We start from the raw sequence: 20,812 nt of genomic DNA on the forward strand, positions 1-20,812 counted from the left end.
TACTTCACTCTCCCTCCCAGCTTCACACCATCCACAAACTTAATAGGCCTGCCACCAAGTTATTGAGACCTAAGAATGTTAGAAACATCCCTTGAGCCAAAACTGATTTCCTTACAAAGATATTATGTACGTCTTCCACAGAGTGACAACATTACCTCGAATGAGTCTTTGGGTCTCACTATGCAGTCTCTTCATAGCTTCCTTACTTAGCTTAGCTGCCTTCCTCTCCTTAAGGAGAAAAGAAACCCAAGTTGGTGCTTGGCATAAAGATGGATGCTTCATCTTGAAAGAGGCTTCTCTTTCTAAGGAAATGAGGAGGAAAGGGAATGGGGGAGGGGGAGGGGGGATGACTATTACAGGACTTGGTACAGATTAAACACAAGGAAAGAGAAATGAACGACTCAATGGGATGCCACCAGAGGGAACACAGTCCCTGAGCATACTTCACCTTTCTCATCATCCCTTTTGGCAGCTCCTTTTCATCTTCAAATGAACAGCCCCCACTTTCCAAAGACGGCTCCTTTTTCTAAAAGACAAGACAGCAAAGTAATCATCTAAAAGAGAAGCGCCAACATGACACAGGGAAAAGAGCCCTGGCCTGGGTGGCAGAAGGCTTCATTCGGGTCCCAGCTCAAGCACTGACTCATTATGCGACCTTTCCCTCTCTGTTTGCCTCTTCTATAAAATGAGGTAGTGGTCAGACCAGAGAAGTTGAGGAAAGCTAGTAGTACAGTAGTTAGAACACCAGGTCTGACTTCAGTTTGCTTCAATTCCTCATCTGTAAAATGGAGATAACAAGAGACTCTAGCTCTCAGTTGTTGTGAGGCTCAAATGAGACAATAATTTTAAAGTGCTTATCATAGGGCCTAGCACACAGTAGGCTCTATATCCATGTTAGTTATTATTGTTAGCTATTAGATGACCTCAAAGAGCCCTTTCAGTTCGTACATGCTGTAGCCCTCTTCCACAACTAAGTGGCCTGATAAGACATGTTTCTTACCAGAAAGTTTTGAACACAGATTTTCTGTGTGAACCCAAGCATACTGGACAGTTTTCAGATTGAACTTATTATTTAATATGTATAAAGTTCCCAGAAAATATCAGGTTCCTTAGATCCCACACATTCATAAGAATGCCCAGAAAATAAATCTGATGCCCCAAACAAGGCTTACAATAATTAGTGTTTAATAGTGGTTCCCTAAAGGCCACCCCCCTTCCCCCTCCAAATGCCTCCTGCTTCCAAGGAGATCAGAAAAACTTCTGTAAGGAGGCAACATGGTAAAGTACATAGAGTATGTGACTTGGAATCAGAAGATTTTGGTTCAAATCCATCCTCTGAATTTACTAGCTCTGTAACCATAAGCCAGTCTGTTTCCTCATCTATAAAATGTATTAGGAGATACTGTAAAGGGCTTCACAAACTCTAAAGCCCATATATGAGAAGCTAAGTGACTTGCCCAAGGTCACATGGCTAATATTGTGTCACAAGGCAGAATCCAAGTCTCTTTGTCTACAAGACTTATTCTTATCCACCATGTCATGTTGCTTCTCAAAACACTATTGGGGCAGCTAGGTGGCACAGTGGATAGAGCACCAGCCCTGGATTCAGGAGTACCTGAGTTCAAATCTGGCCTCAGACACTTGACACTTACTGGCTGTGTGATCCTGGGCAAGTCACTTAACCCTCATTGCCCCACAAAAAAAGAAAAAAAGACATCACTCAAAGCACTATATAAAAGGCAGTGGTTTCACTAGTGCCTCTGCTTCAGGGGGCTCAGGGAAGAGCTGTTCATATTGCCATCTCCCTCAGATTCCCGAAGAGCTGTCCCTTTTTAACCCTATCTGTGTGCCTGGTGCTCTGCTCCCCCTGTTTGGATTCTATATTTTTATTAGGGAAAAACAAAATGAAACAAAACAACCAAACCAAATCTGTTCCATCCAGGGCTGTGAGCTTCACACCCCTGGCTGGAATTCAACACCACCTTTTAACTGCCTCCTACCAGGGTATGTGTGATTTCCAAACCAAACTGGGGAAAGCATCCTAATGACCGCCCGCCCATTCCCATGGGAGAGTTGTAACATTTTTACAGAATCTGAAGCAACACTTGCTATCAGTCAGTCCTAATATGGCAATACGACCTCAGTCCCAGTCTCCTGACGGGTTAGCATGTCTGTCACCTGTACAACAGTTTCCAAAATTAACAACCGCTGAAAAACCTAAATCAATCAGCACATGATTTTCTTAAGTAAAAAAAAAAATCCTTATCCAACTCTAAGCTGAGATGGGGAAGAAAAGGCTGGGCATGCCGGGAAGGCCTGATTCCATTAACCCTTTACTCGCCTTGTACTTTTTGACTTTGCCTTTCACCGAAGCTCGTATTGATTCTAATGATTCTTCATCTTCTGGTGGGGAATGATTTTCTTCCTCCAATCCAGTCTCAAAAAGGTCGCTGTCCCCAAGAAGACAGCCACTGTCATTGAAGGGCTGTTTGGTTTCCACTTCCTGTTTGACATTACACACACACACAAACAAACAAACTACATAAAACAAGAGCAAAAAGCAAACCTGTCTTCTGCTCATTCTTCAATTTAACCTTATCTACTGTTTATTCATTTAAGATCTATGCCCCACCTACCTCTGAAAGGATTTTGAGGTGATCAAGTTAATATTCTGAAACAGATAACAACTCTGACTCTGCCAGAGTGAAGAAATTATTTTAATTAGTTCACAACACACATCTGTCTCTGACAGAGAAAGTTCTGTCTAAAAATGACTGCCAAAATTTACTTAGAAATTAATGAGGGGGCCAGCTAGGTGGCGCAGTGGATAAAGCACCAGCCCTGGATTCAGGAGTACCTGAGTTCAAATCCAGCCTCAGACACTTAACACTTACTAGCTGTGTGACCCCGGGCAATTCACTTAACCCTCATTGCCCTAAAAAAAAAAAAGAGAAATTAGTGAGGGGGGGCAGCTAGGTGGTGCAGTGGATAAAGCACCGGCCCTGGATTCAGGAGGACCTGAGTTCAAATCTGGTCTCAGACACTTGATACTTACTAGCTGGGTGACCCTGGGCAAGTCACTTAACCCTCATTGCCCCGCCAAAAAAAAAAGAAATTAGTGAGGGCTTTTTGAAAACTGAATTATATTTATTGGGTGCTTACTTTTAAAACTAATTAGGGCTGAATTTTGACTAAGCAAACAAGATCTCTAATTGCTAGAAGCATGCTAATTCACATAAGAAGTATAAAAATCCTCCTTTATTTCTAAATTAACTTGCATTCTTCAATTGTTCATACTGATTGTCTACCATATTGTCTATTATACTAATTGCTTATCTTTACTTGAGAGTTTATAAAGCCCTTTCCTTAAAGCCATCCTGTGATGTAAGAATTATTATACCCATTTTGCAGATGTGGAAACTGAGGTACGGAAAGGTGATATGATTTGCCCATTGGTCGAGGCAGGACTAGGGCAGCTAGGTGGTGCAATGGATAGTATCGGTCCTAGAGGCAGGAAGACCCATCTTCCTGAGTATCTGGCCTCACATACCTACTAGCTATGTGACCCTGGGCAAGTTACTTGACCCTGTTGGCCTTATTTTCCTCATCTACAAAATGAGCTCCAGAAAGAAATGGCAAAGCACTCGGATATCTCTGCCAAGAAAACCCCAAATGGGGTCACAGAGAGTCAGACATGGCTGAAAAACAACGGAACACCGCCAATAACAAGAGCCAGGACTAGAATAGAGGTCCAGGAATCCCAAGCCCAATGCCTTTTTCACTGTCCCACATGTCTCTTTACATTGTGCTGAGTCATGAAGGGGAAAGATGACACAGAACATATGGTCCCTGTCTTTAAGGAGTGAAAAATAAAACAGGGGAACAGGTAGCTAAGATACAACTTGAATATGTTAAACATGTCCTAGAAATATCTGAATGGCCTTTTAAAAAATACCTCATTTTTATTTTCCTTTTTTTTCAGCCGACCAATCACTTCCATCTTTTTGGCTTCTTTCTCAAGCTTCCTTTGTGACCTCCCTTTTCTTTTCCCTCCAGTGTCTTCTTTATCCCGAGTACGTTCTTTGAATCTTTTTCTGGCACCTACTGGCAAGGTTGCAGACTCCAGGGATTGGGAACCCAGATCCAAAGTACTTTCAGCCAAAGGAACCATCACCCGGCTGTCAAGGTTCTTCTGGTATGGCGGATCCCCAGCATCACTCTCATCACTGTCCCTCAGAGCTTGGTAAATCTTTCGGGCTTTTCCTTTTATTCCCGCATATATGTTTTCTTTATTCTCCCCAGTTTCCACCTCTATGTTGCCACCATCAGCCTTCTTAGGAAGGACGACTCTGTCCTCTTCTTCACTGTCACTGTCCTGCAGGAGGAACTTGTTGCGTTTCAATTTCTTACTCACAAAGATCTCTTCATCTGAGTCTTGAATAAAAACGAAAAATGAAAGAACATTACTCGGTCACTTGGACTTGTCCCCACCCCCCCCCAAAATATTCATCTGCAGAAGTGGATGGTTATGCTGCATCACAGGAGATTTATTTCAGCTTGTGAAATCTTGCAACCACCACTAAAGGTTTATTTTAGCACAGCAAATCGAGCCTTATCCACATTATGAAAACATTTTCCCAAACCTAACATAGCTTCCGCATATTGAGAAATGTAATTACCCACACTTTAACAGCTCAGTGTAGAAAACATTTCTAATCTGTATGAAATTGTACAATTCTGACACTGTAGCTGGAATGAGTTCATCCAAATATGTTTTGTAAATCATAATGTTGTAGAGCTAGAAGGACTTGCGATCATCTCCCTTATTTATAGAAGTGCAGCTCCCTCATTTATATAGAAGAGGAAACTGCAGCCTAGAGAGGGGAAAAAGGGCCTGCCCGAGATCACAGGAGTTAGTGGTAGAGCTGGGACGAGAATTTAGGCCTCCTGATGGCCAGCAATCTAATCTAATTTCTAGGTTCCCAGCAAACTATACCTGTTCAACCAAGCAAAAGGCCTACGGGCATTCTCCAAATAGAAGTACACATCTCATCTCAAGCCAACTCAATTTAATTGAACAAATACTTATCAAGTTCATGCTATTGTGCTCAGCTCCTGCCCTCCATGAGCTTCTGTTCTACTGGAGAGATACAGCATGTACTGAGGGAATTCTGTTGCGATTTAGGGATGGAAAACACTAACAACCAGGAGGAACCGGAAAGACACTGCAAAGAAGGAGCTCCCCTGAGCTGGGTCTTAAAAAAGGACAAGGATTCTGAGGGGCTGAGAGGAGGAAGGAAGGAATTACACAGGGGGCAGAGAGCTTGGGTGAATGCACAGACACAGAAGGCAGACTGGTGAGCTCAACGCACATCCAGCAGTTCAGCTAGAAGAAGCCAGACATGAAACAAGACTGAAAGATGAGCTCAAGTCAAGTTGTGGAGAATCTTAAATGCCAGTCTGAGCAATCTGTATTGTATTACCCTAGAGGCAATAGGAAGCCCGTAAGGTCACATCCTATGCCTTTAAAAGATAGTTTTAGCAGCTAGGGAAAGGATAAATAGGAGAGGGAAGAGATTAGAAACAGAGAGACCAATTATGGGGCTACCACAAAAGTCCAGGCAAAAGAAGGCTGGAACTATGGTAGTTGCAGTCTAAGAGGACACATTCAACGTACTAGCTGTGTGACCCTGGGCAAGTCACTTAACCCTCATTGCCCCACCCAAAAAAAAAAAAAAAAGACACATTCAAGAAAAGATGGGCAAGTAGAAGCAATAGGATTTGGCAACTAATAGGAGGTGGGAGGAGGGGAATGAGAGAGAAGAATTAAAGATGACTCTGAAGCCAGTAACTGAGAAGATGGTGGTGTCTTCAGCAAAAAAAAAGAATGCTTACCCCTGTCCACATACTAAGTGAACTCTGGAGATTTTACCTGTGAAAACAGAAGATCAGATCTAGATTACAAACCTCCTTCAATCAGGGGTGTGCTTTTTGTGTTGGAATGTCCTGAAGAGGCTGTTTCACAGCTGCTCTGCCCACTGTCTGAATCGGTTTCATCCTTTGTGTTCAGTTTGGGATCTTCAACACCTAGGTGGAGCTGGAAAAATAGAATACCTTTTTAATCAACTTGTTAGCAAAGCAGCTCTCCTGACAATGTTATAGATAACAAATACCTAGTAGGGTTTTATTGTAGTGTTGAATTTACACTTAATTGTTAGGAAATTGTGAATTTTTTTTAAAGTTTAGGATCATCATTCTGGATTAAGGCAACAACAATAAAAGTCACAATATGGTAGAATAAAAAGGACATCAAGTAATAGAGACCAAAATGTGTGGTTAGAGATACAAAACATTTCCCAGAAGCAACATAAAAACCAAGCCTCACTCAGTTTGACATTGGTCCATGGGCACTGTTGGCTAGACAAAACAACCAATTATGTGCCTGAACTAGCTGCCTGGCAGGCAGGTTCATCAGTTTTGTTCACCTGTGTTCATTTTTTTTTTTTTTAATATGATTGGCCAAGTCCCGGCCATCAGACCAGTTGTGAATTCCATATTTCTCAAGACCCTGCTACACACATCCTTTCACCAACATCAGTCCGAGATGAACCTTGGGGTCTGTCTGTGAAAGACTGCAAAACCCTTAGGATTCCCTATGAATCTTTCAGCCTGATTCTTATTGGTTTACTGTTGTGCGGATGCACTCTGTACTCTTCCTTCACTCCGCCCAAGCTTCTCAGAATTCTTCAAACTCATTTCTAAAAGCAGGGTAATATTGCACAACATTCATATAATACAGCTTAACCACTCCCAAATCAATGGGCAATTATTTTGCCTCCAATTTTTTGTTACCAGAAAAAGGTTGCTATAAATATTGGGGTATATACTGGATCTTTCTATCTTTGAACTGAGCAGAAAGGCAGCATGGTAGATAGTACATAGAACTTGGACTCAGGAAGACCCAAGTTTAAATCTTGCTCCAGGAACTGCCTAAGGGTGTGATTCATGGCAAGTCACTTAAAGCTCTTTTGGCCTCAGTTTCCTCATCTATAAAATGGGGATGATAATAGCACCTACCTCACAGAGTTGCTATAAGGGTCAAAGGAGTTAACATATAGAAAGGACTTTGTAAAACACTAAAGGGTTATATAAGTGCTTGTTGTTATTATTATTATACCTTTTGGGATGATAAACTTAACAGATTATTATTATTATTCCCCTTTGGGTTATAAACTTAACAGTGAGATCTTTGGATCAAAGAACATAGCCATTTTAGTCACTTTTTTACTGCTAACCTTCTTGAATGGGTTGCCTCTACCACCCAATTCAAACCCTTGCAATCTGGCTTCCAATTTCTGCCAACCAACTGAAATTGCTCCCTTCAGTGTTTGTTTTTGTTTTTTGTTTGTTTATCTGGGTTTTTTTGGCAATGAGGGTTAAGTGACTTGCCCAGGGTCACACAGCTAGTAACCGTCAAGTGTCTAAGGCCAGATTTGAACTCAGGTCCTCCTGAATCCAGAGCTTGTGCTTTATCCACTGCGTCACCTAGCTGTCCCCTCCCTTCAGTGTTCTTATTACCAAATTCCCTCTCCTCTCTTCAACCCTCATTCTCCTTGACCTTTCTGTAGCATCTGACAGTCAACCATGACATCCTTCTTGATCTCTTCTCCCTAGGCTTCTGAAACACCACTCTACCCCCTTTCCTACTTTGTTATTAATTTAGCCTCCTTTGCCTCCTCTACTGGGTCTTTAAATCCTGCCCTCACCTTCTCTTCCCCTTTCCCTAGTCTCCTTTTATGATCTCATTCATTCCCCTGGTTTGGATCGGCTTCTTTGACTCTCAAAGCTCTGTCCCCAGCCCAGACCTCTCCTTCTTCCTTAAGTCCCAGACCTTGCTTTCTGACTACCTAATGGATGTTTTTTCAAGGAGATCCCACCAGCACCTCAGGTTCTTTCTGTCTAAAATTAAATGTACTATCTTTCCCTCAAAAACTGCTCTTTCCAACTTTCTTATCTGGGTCAATGACAATACAATTGGCCCAGCTGCCATCTTTGCTGAACTGAATTGAGCCTGCCTGTCTAAGAACTTACCAAGTGCTATTGTTTCTCTGTCTCCCTCTCTCTGAAACAACTCTCCCACTGTACTCTTGTTTCTTTTCCTTTTCTATGCCTACCAACTCAGTTCAGACCCTTCCTACTAATACCTTTACTAACAATGATCTTAAAAAAAAAGTGAAAAGTGACCTTAAACATAATCCAATTGAGCTAAAGACAGAGATTACAATCCTGCCAGAAATAGAAATATTGTATCTATTATACAATAATACCAATATCATACAACAGCAATGACAATGTGAAGACTGTAGAATCCATGTCCCATCCCAGCTAGATCTGTTTTCTCCTTCCTTAGTTATCTCATTCATAATCCTTTGTCTGGACTCTCCTTTTAATGTATCGCATTGAAATTTTGTTAAGATCACAAATTTAAGACCTGTAAGGGACCTCAACGGTCATCGAGTCTAAGATCTGTATTTTACAAATAAGTCCAGGGAGGTTAAATAATGTTCTGAAGGTAACAGAAGTAGTAGGTAGCAGAGCTGAGATACAAACACAATTTCTGACTATAAAACTGGCATAATTTCCACTGCACTGCACAATTTGTATTGCATGTGCACATATCTTATTTTCTTTATTGGATTATACTTCATGAGGACAGAGATGCATATTTGTATTTTCTTCCTGGGTCAGTTCATTGATCTGCTCTTTCTTTTCCCTCATGTAGCTTTGGCTACATCCCACAGATTTTGGTACACTGTCTCACTGATGTCACTATCTTTAATCAAATTCTTGATTATTTCTATGATTTGCTCTTTGACTCACCCAGTTTTTAGGATTAAGTTAGTTTCCAATTAATTTTTAACCTTTGATTCAGAGGCTTTTTGAATCTATTTTTTTTTGCATTACAGTTGGTAAAAGATGTATTGAGTATTTTTGCTATTCTGCATTTGTTTGTGAGGTTTTTATGCCCTGATACATGGTCAACTTTTTTAAAGGTACCATGCACAACTGAAAAGTAGGTATACTCTTTTCTATACCCATTTGATTCTCTAGAGTCATATCTAACTTTTCTAAAATTCTCTTCAGCATTTAACTCTTTTCTTGTTTGTTTTTCAGTTAGAATTATCTAAGTCTTTTTTATCACCCTTTTTTGTTTTTTTGTTTTTGTGGGGCAATGGGGGTTAAGTGACTTGCCCAGGGTCACACAGCTAGTAAGTGTCAAGTGTCTGAGGCCAAATTTGAACTCAGGTACTCTTGAATCCAGGGCCAGTGCTTTATCTACTGCGCCACCTAGCTGCCCCCTTATCTAAGTCTTAAAGGGGGTAAATTGAGGTCTCCCCACTATTAGAGTTTTAGTGTCTATTTCTTCCTGTAACTCATTTAACCTTTCTTTTAATAATGTATATGCTATGCCATTTGATGCAAATATGTTCAGTACTAATATTAATTCATTGTCTATGGTACCTCTTAGGAAAATGTAGTTTTCCTTTTAATTAGGTCTATTTTGCTTTTTCATCTGAGATCTGAAGAGACCCTTTAACTCTGCATGTATCTTTGTTTCGTGTGTTTCTTATAAACAGCATGTTGTTGGAATCTGGTTTCTAATTCACTCTGCTATCTTCTTCCATTTTATAGCTGATTTTATTCCATTTACACGAATAGTTATGATTGCTAACTGTATATTTCTCTCCATCTTATTCTCTTATAATTTTCCTTCTCTTTTTTCCCTGTTCCCTCTTTAAGAATGTACATTGCATGGGGGCAGCTAGGTGGCGCAGTGGATAGAGCACCGGCCCTGGAGTCAGGAGTACCTGAGTTCAAATCCGGCCTCAGACACTTAACACTTACTTACTACCTGTGTGACCCTGGGCAAGTCACTTAACCCCAATTGCCTCACTAAAAAAAAAATAAATAAATAAATGAAAAGAATATGCATTGCTAATGCCTCCCTTAATCTACTCTCTTTAGTATTCCTCCCTTTTCCTTTAACTTCTTTCCCTCTTATTTCACTTTTTTGGTAAGGCAACTTTCAGCACTCAACTGTGGGTGTGTTTGTGTTTTCTTTCCTCTAACCATTTCAGATGTGAATGAGATTGGAGTGTCACCTATACACCCACAGCTTTCTCTTTGTTGCATAAATCCCTCTTTGCATACCCCATTGTAATTTTCCCCATTCTTCTTCTCCCTTCCTCTTCCAGTGCATTATTTTTCCCCATTCTTTCCATTTTGAGATCATTCAAATATAACAGAATCACACCCTGATCCCTGGTGATAAGAATATTCTGAGGAGCTATAAGTATCATTTCCCCATATAAAAATGTTTTAAACACTTTAAACATCTTGTTTGGTCCCTTGTGATTTCTCACTCATCTTTACCTTTATTTTTTTTTTAAATGTTTCTACTAACTCCTGGGTTTGTAAGTTGAATTTTCTACTCAGCTCTGGTCTTTTCATCAGGAATGTTTGGAAGTCCTCTATTTCATTAAAGATACATTTCCCCCCTGTAGGATTACGCTCAGTTTTGCAGGGTAGATTATTCCAACTTTCCACCTCATTTTGGTTAGGGCCAATGCACTGATTTTGAACTTCTCTGGTTTCTCCAACATGCCCCCAGTAAAACCATCACTGGGAAATTTCATCATCTTGCAAGATATAATCATTCTTGTTATTCACATTTCATCAATATCCTCTGGCCCTCTGATTGGATGGTAGAGCCATAAACTCTTTCATTTAAGGAGAGGGAACAGGACAGACATCTCAGAAATCTCTTCATTTCCCCCCTGGCTGTACTCATTTTGGACTTCTTCAGCTTCTCCACCACGCCCCCGTGTTGGGTACCTCTACACCTCCTGCACTTTTCATCTTTCTTTTGTGTGTTGTCTTCTTGATTTAGACTGTAAGCTCCCTGAGGACAAAGACTATCTTTCTTTTTTATATTTGTGCAAATGCTTAGCACAATCCCTGGAACATAGTAGGCATTTAATAAATGTTTATGGACTAAATGACTATCGGTTATAAGCCCATTTCCTTTACTTTCTGGAAAATCATTCTAAGCTCTCCATTCTTTTAAAGGGATAGCTGCTAAATCTTCTGTGATCCTAACTGTGGCTCCTTGGTACTTGAATTCTTTCTTTCTGGATGTTTACAGTATTTTTTCCCTTGACTTAGGAGTTCTGGTTTTTGGCTTTAATATCCCTGGGAATTTTCATTTGGGTGTTTCTTTCAGTAGGTGACTGGTGGATTTGCCCTGTGGTTCTAAGACATTTGGGCAGTATTCTTTTAGGATTCCATGAAATATGATGTACAGGCATTTTGGGGGGTGGGGGTTGTGCTCATAGTTTTGAGGTAGTCCAATGATTCTTTTTGTTTTTGTTTTTGGTGAGGCAATTGGGGTTAAGTGACTTGCCCAAGGTCACACAGCTAGTGTCAAGTGTCTGAGGCTGGATTTGAACTCAGGTCCTCCTGAATCCAGGGCCGGTGCTCTATCCACTGCGCCACCTAGCTGCCCCTAGTCCAATGATTCTTAAATTCTCTCTCCTCAAGCTGTGTTACAGATCAATTGGTTTTCCTATGAGATACTTCATGAGATACTTCACACATTCTTCCTCTTTCTTTCCCAGTCTTTTGACTCTGTTTTATTATTTTTTGATATATCATGGAGTCATTAACTTCTATTTGGCCAAATCTAATCAAAGGAATTATTTTCTTCAGTAAGATTTTGTACCTCTTTACCCAAGCTATCAATTCTCTTTTCATATCTTTCTTTCCTGACTCTTACTTCTTTTTCCATTTTTTCCTCTATTGCTCTCATGTGGATTCTTTTTTTTTTTTGGGGGGGGGGGGGGGAAACGGACAATCAGGGTTGAGTGACTTGCCCAGGGTCAAACAGCTACACAGCTAGTAAATGTCTGAGGTCAGATTTAAACTCAAGCCGCCTGACTCTAGGGTCAGTGCTCTATGCACTGCACCACCCAGCTGTCCTATCATGTGGATTCTAAAATCATTTAACTTTTTGGGGAAAACTCTACCAAGAATTCTAGTTGAACTTGTGTCCAAGCTGCATTTTTGTCTTTGTTGCTTTGCTTGCAGATTTTTTTTTTGAGTCAACCTCTTTTACTGTATGACTCAATCCCACTGATTTCACCACTCAATATCAATTTTCTCTTCTATTGAATAAGTGTATTGGACACAAGGCTTGCCTCAGAAGACATTTTGTGTCTATGAAGACCCATGTTAACAAAATAAAAGGGATCAAGAAACTGAACATGCAGTTTAAAAGATTAGAAAATGGGGGCAGCTACGTGGCACAGTGGATAGAGCACCAGCCCTGGAGTCAGGAGTACCCGGCCTCAGACATTTGACACTTACTAGCTGTGTGACCCTGGGCAAGTCACTTAACCCCAATTGCCTCACCAAAAAAACCAAAGCAAAACAAAACAAAACAAAAAAAGATTAGAAAATGAAAAAAACTGGCAAACCTAAAATAAGTACAAAAGAAGCAATTTTGGAAATTTAGAGAATAGAGAAACCTGAGAATTAAAAAAATAGAGTATTGATAGTTTTTTTAAGAGTTAGTTTTTTGAAAAGGCTAATAAAATTGATAAACTATTAACTAATCTGACCAAGAAAAAGTAAATTAAATGACTAAAAATTTTTAAAAGGTGAATTTACAACAAAGAAAATAAAAAGTAATGATCAGAAATTATTCTATGTAATTATGTGCTAGAAAAACTAAGAAATCAAAGGAAATCGTGTCCAAAAATATGAAATACCCACACAAAACAAAAAATAGAAATATTAAATCATCCAATCTTAGAAAAAAATCAAACAAGCCATAAATTAATTGCTAAAGAAAAATTCCTGAGTTGAGATGGACTTACAAATAAACTCTATCAAATGTTTAAAAAACAATTAGTACCTATGCTTCAGAAAATATTCCCAAAATAGATAGAAGGAACTGTACTAAACTCCTTTTTTTTTTTATTAGACAAATATGGTCCTGCTACCCAAACCAGGAGGAAAAAAAGCAGAGAAAGTAAACCAAATAGCAATCTCACTAACAAATACTGATGCGGATTGCAAATAAAATCCTCACAAGATGCCAATGGCAACATATGGAGAAAATAATTCACTATAACTAAACTGTACTTGTATCATTGTATCAAGGATAATTCAGCATTAGGGAAACATTTAGCATAATCAATCATATGAGTAAAAACCATTATTATTTTAATAGTTGAAGAAAATGCCTTTGACAAAACACAGTATTCTTTTATGTTAAAAACCCTAAAAAAGCATAGGTGGGGAAGGGCCTATGAACAAGAACAAATATTAAATTTAAAATCATAAAGAAGTATATATATATATTTTTTGCGATGGAGAAATTCTAGAAGCTATCCCAGTACAAAGAAGGGTAAAGCAATGCCCCACAATTATTTTAGTTTTAGAAATGCTAGTTATAGCAACAAATTAAGAGAACAAAATTAAAGGTAAGATAATTATCTCAACAAAAATAAATCAAAATTATCCTTACTTGTACATGACATAATTGTGTACCTACAAAAGGCCAGGGAATCAACAAATAACACCTGGGACAATTAACAGCTTTTGAAATGTAGCAAAATACAAAATAAAAATTTTAAATCCATAGCCTTTCTATACAGTAATAACAAAAATCAAGAGAATTCCATTAAAGAAACAAAACAACAAAATATCTGAGTTATTACAAGACAAATGCAAGATTTCTATCAACATAACTATAAATATAAAATTCTTTACAAAAATAAAGGGAGATTTAAATAATTTTTAAAATACTGAGTGTTTACGATTCATCTATGCCACTAGAATTAAAATGACATTACCTAAATTAATTTTCATATTTAGTGCTACAAGAAACTAAGGGACTAGCTTATAGAAGTAGGCAAAATAAAATCCATTTGAAAGAACAAAAGGCCTGGCATAAAAATGGAAATAATGAGAAAAAGTAAGAATAAAGAGGGCATAGAATACCAGATCTCAAATTATATTATAAAGCAGTAGTCATTAAAGCTACTTGGTACTGGTTTAAAAAAAAAAGCACAGAAAAGTAGATCAGTAGAACATAGTAGACAATCAAGTAACAGAAGCAACTGAAAACAACACAATATTTGATAAAGCCAAGAAAATAAAGAATCCCCTTTTTGACAAGAATTCTTAGGAAAACTAATGACAAAAAATAGGTTTAGATCAATATCTTGAACCAAATACTACAAAAGTTCAAAATGGGTACTCAACTTAAATATGAAAGGTCACACTATAAAAAAATAAAATTAAAAAATGAAATCAGGTACCTTTTATAACTCTGGCTAAGGGAAGAACTCAACTAAATAGGGGACAAAGAAAATCATAAAAGATAAAATGGACAACTTTTACTACTTAAAATTAAAAGGTTTTTGCACAAATAAAATCAATGAAGATAGAATAAGAAAAACTATAGGTGCGGAAAGTATTTGCAGCAAATATCACAAAAAAAGGCCTGATAATCAATATATAGAAGTAACCGACACATCTAATTATCATCAAATTTCTTAACAGGTCAAACGATATGAACAATTTTCAAATGACAAATTGCAGACTTGGACCATATGAAAACAGGCTGGTAAGAAGAAATGCAAATTAAAATAATTCTGAGGTTTTAGCTCTTACAAGGCAAAAATGGCAAAGATGATAAAAGATCAGAATACTCAGTGGTAGAAGGGCTGTGGGAAGACAGACACCCTGCTGGAGACCTAGAAAGTGATCCAACCACTGTGGATATGATCACTGTTAGCACTTTTGTATTGCTTACCATGTGCAAAGCACTGTGCTAAATGCTTGCAAATATCATCTTACTTGATCTTCACAACAACCCTGGAGGTAGTTGTTATTATTATTATTATTATTATTCCAGCTTTACAGGTGAGGAAACTGAGGCAGACAGAATAAAGGTTAAGTGTCACATTAGTTAAGTGTCTGACTGAGGGCAGATTTCAACTAAGTTCTTCCTGCCTCTCAAGCCACGTATTGCATCCACTACGCCACCTAGCTGTCTATTTGGAATTATATTTTTAAAAGTCACTTAACTGCCACTCCCTCTGACGGAGCTATCCCCCTACCTGGCACATACTCCAATGAAATCAAAGATGAAAACAAAGGACCAAAATATACCAAAATATTCACATAACAAGGAATTGGAAACAAAACAGGTATCTATCCATTTAGAAATGGTTGAAAATCCTAAGGTAAATGAATGTTATCATTCAATACAAAATAGTTAAAATAGAAGCATGAAAAGATCTTTATACAGCCCAAAATAAGAACCAAGAAAAATATACACATAATATACATACATTTACAGCAATTTAAATTAAAATATCATAAAAAGTAATTGAAAAAACAAAGATTGTACAAGAGCCATTATTAAAATACATCTCCCCCTAATGGCAGAAAGGTAAGAAACAACTAGGACAGAATATTGTTTATGTTGCCAGATGGGATAAATGTATTGGATGTTTTTGCTTGGGGTTTTTTTTTTTCCTTTTCACAAGGGAGGGGTAGGGGGGATTTAAAGTGACTAACATAAAGACCAAAAGCCTTTAATAGGTACTCTTCTAAAAAGAAAGACAGCATTAAACTAGGTGATCTTGGAAGTCTGATATTCTGAGCCTATTAGGTAATCAACATTATAATCCTTTCAGAATATTGGCTAGCTTGTAGCTAACTCCCTACTTTCTGGAAGCAACCAGGTATTAAGTATAATTTTGTATTTCTATTTTAATATATTTTGCATATGCTTATATACATCATTTCCAACAGAATGTAAGGTCCTTGAAACCAGGAACCATTTTCCTTTTGTCTTTGCATCTACAGCACCCAGCACAGTGATGTCACATAGTAGGCACTTAACAAATGTTTGTTTGATGGAATGAGCTGTATGAATTCAGTCAGATCCCTGGAATAATTAGAGCAAAGGTCAAAGTGATTAGAAAAAGGATAAAGACATGTAAATACTATATGGATTTACAACAAATCCAACCTCATATATTTAAAAAGCTGTTAGCTCTCAAAGAAAAAATGAAAAGCAGAGTTGGTGGTAGATAAATTGCTAGACATGGAGTCATGAAAATCCATTCCTGCCTTTGAAACTTATTAGCCGTGATCCTGGGAAAGTCACTTTGTGTTTGAAGTTGCCACATCTGTAAAATGGGCGTAGTAATAGCACTTATCTCAGGGTTCTTGTGAGGATCAAATGTGCTACTTTATAAAGTGCTTTGCAAACCTTAAAGTACTTTTATTGTAGATTTTTTAAAAAAGACATTGACTGATTATAATTGTTCTTAGAGAAATGTAATGGACATAAAACAACCACCAAAATGATAAAGCCAGAAAGCTCACAAATAAAGCCAGAACAAAGACTAACATCTTACACCGTATGCTAAAATAAGGTAAAAAATGGGTGCATGATTTAGACATAAAGGGTGATACCATAGGTAAATTAGGAGAGAAGGGAATAGTTTACCTCTCAGATCTATGGAGAGGAGAACAATTCATGACCAAACAAGAGATAGAGATTATGAAATGCAAAAGAGATTATTTTGATTACATTAAATTAAAAAGGTTTTCTACAAACAGAAGCAATGCAGCCAAAATTAGAAGGGAAGCAGAAAGCTGGGAAACAATTTTTACAGCCAGTGTTTCTGATAAAGGACTCATTCCTAAAATATATAGGGAACTAAATCAAATCAATAAGAATGCAAGTCATTCCCCAATTGAGAAATGGTCAACGGATATGAACAGGCAATTTTCAGATGAAGAAATCAAAGCTATCTATTGACATATGAAAAAATGTACTAAATCACTATTGATTAGAGAAATGAAAACTAAAACAACTCTGAGGTACCACTTCACACCTATAGGATTGGCTAACATGACAAAAAAGGACAATAATAAATGTTGGAGAAGCTGTGGGAAAATTGGAACACTAATGCATTGTTGTTGGAGTTGTAAACTGATCCAACCATTCTGGAGAACAATTTGGAACTATGCCCAAAGAGCTATGAAACTATGCATACCCTTTGACACAGTAATACCACTATTAGGCCTGTATCCCAAAGAGATCATAAAAAAGGGAAAAGGACCTACATGTACAAAAATATTTATAGCAGCTCTCTTTGTGGTGACAAAGAATTGGAAATTGAGGGGATGCCCATCAACTGGGGAATGGCTGAACAAGTTGTGGTATGTGAATGTAATGAAATACCATTGTGCTGATGAGCAGGCAGATTTCAGAAAAACCTAGAAAGAATTAAGTGGACTGATGCTGAGTGAAGTGAGCAGAACTAGGAGAACATTGTACACAATAACAGCAATATTGTGTGATGATCAACTGTGACAGACTTAGCTCTTCTCAGCAGTGCAATGATCCAAGACAATTCCAAAGAACTCATGATAGAAAATGTTCTACACATCCAGAAAAAAGAACTGTGGATTCTGAATGTAGATTGAACCATACTGTTTCTACTTTTGTTTTGTTTTTTGAGGTTTTTCCCTTTTGTTCTGATTCTTCTTTCACAATATGACTCATGCAGAAATGTTTGATGTAATTATACATATATAACCTATATCGGATTGGTTTTTGTCCTGAGGAGAGGGGAGGGAGAAAAATTTGGAACTAAAAATCTTATGAAAAGAAATGTTGAAAACTATGTTTACATGTAATTATCTTTACTGGAACATAATAAAATACTTTTATGATTTAAAAAAACAAAACAAATAAAGCCAGAAAATATTCAGTCTCCTTGCCGAAGAGACATGGCAGTCAAGTAATACAAGAGCATTTGCAAATTCTTAGGAAGAAAGACAATTGAAGATTAGCTCTGAAACTACAGAGAGCCTTAATGAAAAGGAGCCTACAGAAATCTTTGTGTGGGACTCAAATGAAAAAGATCATTCCAAGAGCATTTTACAAAACTGGAAGGGAAATGAATGTAAATAAAATGGAACAGAACTGCCAGCATTTATACAGAAATCTATTCTCATAATCGATTACAACGGAACTACCATAGATGAACTCTAATACTACCACATGTACTGGTACTAAAATGTAAATAGCACTCAGGGTAATCAAGTTCTTTAAAAAGGCTGTACCTGCATAATAAAATACAAAATGAAAGCTACACAATTTTAAAGATAACCTGGAGAAGATATTCAAGATATCTCAAATAAGATTCCTTTGAAAAATGGAAAAGATTGTAGTTGGTATAATCATTCAAAAGAACTAACCAAGAAGACACTATATGTCTACTTTCTCAACCCTACAGAATCTTTGATAAAGCCACTTTTTTGTGTGTGATAGCCAAGAACTAAAAACAAAGTAGACAGAATATAAAGAAATATTGCCACTGAGGGAGCTAGCTGGCTTGAATGGGTAGATGGCCAGGCTCAGAGGCAGGAAGACCTGAGTTCAAAATTCAGCCCCAAAACACTTAAGAGCTATGTGATCCTGGGCAAGTCACTTAACCTGTGTGCCTCAGTCTCCTCAACTGTAAAACATGGATAATAATAATAATAATAGCATCTAACTTCCAGTTCTGGGGATCAACTGAGATAATATTTGTAACAAGGTTTGGGCAAGAGAAAAGATCATTTAACAGGGACAAAACTACTTCAATTATTTGAAAGCTGTCATATGGAAAAAAGATTAGGCTTATCTTGTTTAGCTGGAGGACAGAACTAAAAAGAAATGGGTAGAATTTAGAAAGAGGCAGATTCAATCTCTGTAAAAACCACTTCTTAATTAAAGCTGTCCAAAACCAGAATGGACTGCCTCGCACTGTTCAGATAGAAGTTGGAGGACCACTTTTCAGGTAGGTTATAGAAGGGATAGGTAAGGTTTGGCCTAGACATTGTCAGTCTGTAAACCCTTCCAGCTCTGATATTCCCTGTCTTTGCCACATAGTGGTAAAGCAAGCTAATCACTTAATCTCCCTACGATTCCTTTTCTCCTGAGAGGGTTGGACCAGATGACCTCAGACTCCATCCAGCTTCAAATCTGTGAATCATGTGATCCTATACGATCTTGCTGTTTTCAACAAAAATAGCATGTTATGGTAAGACTGATAATTAGGAGGGACTTTAGAAAGCATTGCCTCTCTTTTTGCAATGGAGACCTTAGTCTTGCACAAAGGTCACACAACTAAGAAGTATCAAAACTGGATTTCCAACCTAGGTTCTCTGACTCCAAATCCACGAGCTACTTAACCCCGTTTACCCCGTCTCCCATCCCAAAGTCGCAGCACCTCGTCGCGTGGAAATCAATCCCCGTCACCCGCCACCAGCATCAACTAATTGCAGCCAGGAGCCGTAGTCCCCCGGAGCCGCGAGGCATGCTGGGATTTGTAGTTTCCGTTCCTCTGCCACTACCACCACCCCCCTCCCCAGACTGAGAAAGGTACCCCAGTGCCCCTCACTCACCTCAGCCACCACCTCGCTTGCCATGGCCTTCGGTGAGCGAGAGCTTCCCCCTGGAAGAACTAAAAGCGCCGCCGCCACCGCCGCCGCTAGCGCCGTTCCCTCCGACCCTGGGCCAGACCCCGGCCCTTAGTTCCTCAGCCCCAGCAGCCCCAGCTCCCGCCACAGCCGTTCGAGCTTTCGCGCTCAGCCAGGGCTGAGGCCCCACCTCTACCACTTCCGACCAATCCTCGCAGCCCTCCCGCGACGTCACGGACACTCCGCCTCCCGCTTGGCGGCGCCAAGGGCTTCCTAGGGTTTCGCGGGAGGCGCTTGGCGCGCACTTGTCTCCCCGCCCTTTGCTAGCGAGTCGCTGTGGGGCGCTCTCCCCAACCTGTCCTAGGGTCCTCTGGTCCGTGTGTGCCTGTCAGGCGCGATGACCTTTGACTTTTCCCAAGCTTGGGACTGCGCGTACCTAAATGCGACTGGGTGGCCAGGGTCCATGAGGCGGTGGGTGTGGTACGACCCCCACCTCCCGCCCGCCTGAGGGCTCTGAGGTAGTTTCTGCCCTGCCCTGGGCTTCTGTGGGGCCTTCTCTGGGCCTAGGGCCCTCTCTCTAGGGCTTCCTGGATTAGGGGTAACTTTGTGGGGTTCCCTGGGTTAGGGCTAATTTTTGTCGGGTTATCAGGGTTAGGGCTAACTGTGGGGTTACCTGGGGTAGTGTCAACTTTGTGGGGTTCCCTGGGTTAGAGCCACCTTTGTGGGGCTCCCTGGGTTAGGGCTAATTCTGTGGAGTCACCTGGGTTAGGGCTAACTGTGGGGTTCCCTGAGTTAGGCTTAACTTTGTGGGGTTACCTGGGTTAGTGCCAACTTTGTTGGGCTCCCTGGTTAGGGTTAACTTTGTGGGGCTCTGGTTTAGGGTTAACTTCGTGGGGTTACCTGGGTTAGTGCCAACTTTGTGTGGCTCCCTTGATCTATGATCCTCTCTCTAGGGCTACCCGGTCTAAGACCCAAATCCTAGGAATCCCTGCATCTAGGATCCCCTCTCTGTGAGGACTCATTGGGTTTAAGGCCCATTTTATGGGTCTTCCTGGGTCTGTCTGAAACCTGCTTTGTGGGGTCTCTCTGGACCTGAGTTTGTTTCTGTGGAGTCTTCCTGCATGTGTGGTCCTCTCTATGGGAAGTCTTCCTAGGTGAAAGGCCCTCTCCTTGGGTGCCCTTTTGGTATAGGCCTTTCCTTCTCTTTGGGGACTTCCTCAGTCTAGAGTCCTCTTTATGGTTTTCTTGG

The 20,812-nt window shown here is 39.4% G+C and overlaps 1 protein-coding gene across 1 annotated transcript in view; it reads right to left on the bottom strand.

Moving 5' to 3' along the window:
* Positions 1-19,695, bottom strand: part of CLSPN (claspin) — a 41,197-nt gene extending 21,502 nt beyond the window's left edge. The window contains exons 1-6 of the mRNA XM_043995251.1: positions 19,549-19,695; positions 5,968-6,097; positions 3,956-4,434; positions 2,342-2,503; positions 449-526; positions 156-228 (exon numbers count right to left, since the gene is read on the bottom strand). Of these exons, the coding sequence (XP_043851186.1) occupies positions 156-228; positions 449-526; positions 2,342-2,503; positions 3,956-4,434; positions 5,968-6,097; positions 19,549-19,572 (946 nt within the window). The 5' untranslated portion in view covers positions 19,573-19,695. The remainder of the gene's footprint in view (positions 1-155; positions 229-448; positions 527-2,341; positions 2,504-3,955; positions 4,435-5,967; positions 6,098-19,548) is intronic.
* Positions 19,696-20,812: the final 1,117 nt, after the last annotated feature.

Source organism: Dromiciops gliroides, chromosome 3 (genome assembly GCF_019393635.1).
Source record: "Dromiciops gliroides isolate mDroGli1 chromosome 3, mDroGli1.pri, whole genome shotgun sequence".
Classification (NCBI taxonomy): Eukaryota; Metazoa; Chordata; class Mammalia; order Microbiotheria; family Microbiotheriidae; genus Dromiciops; species Dromiciops gliroides.